Source organism: Cuculus canorus, unplaced genomic scaffold (assembly GCF_017976375.1).
Source record: "Cuculus canorus isolate bCucCan1 unplaced genomic scaffold, bCucCan1.pri subtelo1, whole genome shotgun sequence".
Classification (NCBI taxonomy): domain Eukaryota; kingdom Metazoa; phylum Chordata; class Aves; order Cuculiformes; family Cuculidae; genus Cuculus; species Cuculus canorus.
The window spans coordinates 492927-495206 of record NW_026527860.1 but is presented as its reverse complement, the minus strand read 5'-3'; the positions used below and the strand labels follow the sequence as shown (position 1 = coordinate 495206).

The window sequence follows — 2280 nt, the reverse complement described above, 5'->3', positions numbered from 1 at the left end:
TCATCCAGATATCAGTTTCCACACTGCATCCTTGAGCTGCTGGTTCCTCAGGCTGTAGATGAGGGGGTTCAATGCTGGAGGCAACACTGAGTACAGAACTGACACCACAAGGTCCAAGGATGTGGAGGAGTTAGAGGGGGGCTTCAGGTAGGCAAATGTTCCAGTGCTGACAAAGAGGGAGACCACAGCCAGGTGAGGGAGGCACGTGGAAAAGGCTTTGTGCCGTCCCTGCTCTGAGGGGATCCTCAGCACTGCCCTGAAGATCTGCACGTAGGACACTACAATGAAAACAAAACAGCCAAACAATAAACAGGCACTAACATCAAGAAGCCCAACCTCCCTGATGTTGGAGCGTGAGCAGGAGAGCTTGAGGATCTGAGGGATTTCACAGAAGAACTGTTCCACAGCATTGCCCTGGCAGAGGGGCAGGGAAAATGTATTGGCCGTGTGCAGCAGAGCATTGAGAAACCCAGCGCCCCAGGCAGCTGCTGCCATGTGGACACAAGCTCTGCTGCCCAGGAGGGTCCCGTAGTGCAGGGGTTTGCAGATGGCAACGTAGCGGTCGTAGGACATGATGGTGAGGAGAGAATATTCTGCTGAAATGAAAAAGACAAGCAGAAAGACTTGAGAAACACATCCTGAGTGGGAGATGATCCTGTTATCCCAGAGGGAATTGGCCATGGATTTGGGAACAATGGTGGAGATGGATCCCAGGTCAAGAACAGAGAGGTTGAGGAGGAAGAAGTACATGGGGGTGTGGAGATGGTGGTCACAGGCAATGGTGGTGATGATGAGGCCGTTTCCCAGGAGGGCAGCCAGGTAGATGCCCAGGAAGAGCCAGAAGTGCAAGAGCTGCAGCTCCCGTGTGTCTGCGAATGCCAGGAGGAGGAACTGGGTGATGGAGCTGCTGTTGGACATCTGCTGCCTCTGGGCACAAGGCACTGTCGTAGAAGGAAAGGACAGCAACAAATTAAGGGAGATATCTTTGTGCAAATCAAAGCCATTCCTCCTTCCCCTCTCCTGCTGCTCACACACTGTCCCTTTTCTCGCAGCCCTTCCTTCAGCTCCGTGCCTGCAGCCCTGCTCGGTGCCGGCTGAATGTGCCGGGAGGAGCAGGGCCTCTGCCCGCTGGCTGCGAGGACTCAGCCCTGCTCTGCAGCAGGGGGTGATGGGGACGGTGGGGACAGGGGACACTGCTGGGGTTCAGCTTTGTCCTGGGGAACTGCTCCTGGTGTAGAAGGGCCTCACAGCATCAGCACTGGGCAGTGCTTTTGTGCGACGGGCGAGGGAAGCAAGCAGTCGACTCAATGTGAGTGATAAAGCAAGCTTCAACTTTATTGATTACAGTTGCGGTTTATATACCTTTTACTACATTTTGCTTAGTCATTCCCTAAACTTGATTGGTTTGGTTACACATTTGTCAAACAATCATTGGCTACTACTACATTCATTTAATCTTATTCCCTTCTACTTGCGGATACAACTGGGGGGCCCAAGATATGTTCCTGCTTCCTGCTTTCTGCTTCCTTCAAGTTGTTTGTTCAGCTTATCTCCAGATCCATTCGATCTTCACATTCTTCCTTATCAGCATGTTTTAACATACTTCTGGTACATCTTCCTTGCAGCTGATAAGTTTCCACTGAGATACTCATGCTAAACAAAAGCCTCATGATAACCGTGTCTCGCACAGCCTTTCCATAGATCCATGGCCTTGTTCAGTTAGCCATTCATGCATCCATTCTCCAACAGTTCCCCCTTTTTCTTTTTGAGCAAGCAAAGCATTTTGATTTTTCATTATATTACGCATAATACAATTGTAACCTATCTTACATACAACTACGAGCAATAATATCAGCCCAAACCAGTGCAATGCTTCCTTAATTATCAATAGGATCCAAGGGGATAGAGATCCAAAGATTGATTGTAACCAGCTATCGATTCCCCATCCTTCTTCTTGTGTAAGGCGGTGAAGGCCTTGTTGCAATTCTTTTATTTTAGCATGGATGGATGTAGAATGATCGGAAAAGTTCATGCAACACATACCTTCAAATTCCTCACACCCCTGTCCTTGCGCTAAGAGCAAAAAGTCTATAGCAGCTCTATTTTGAAGCACCGCGTGATTAACACTTTGCACATCTGTAGTAAGCATATCTAAAATATCTGATGTCTTATTTAATTCGTCCTTTGCCCAACACCCCAATTGTTTTGCTAAATTCATTGCCTTATTAGCTGCAGCTCCAGGGAGGACGGTCGCAATTGCTACCTGTTTGAATTCACTCC

At 48.7% G+C, this 2280-nt stretch overlaps 1 protein-coding gene across 1 annotated transcript; it reads right to left on the bottom strand.

The window, feature by feature from the left end:
• On the bottom strand, positions 1 to 927 carry LOC128850893 (olfactory receptor 14A16-like). The gene has a single exon (XM_054055927.1). The coding sequence runs from the start codon at positions 916 to 918 to the stop codon at positions 1 to 3; it is 918 nt and encodes a 305-aa protein (XP_053911902.1). The 5' UTR covers positions 919 to 927.
• Positions 928 to 2280: the final 1353 nt, after the last annotated feature.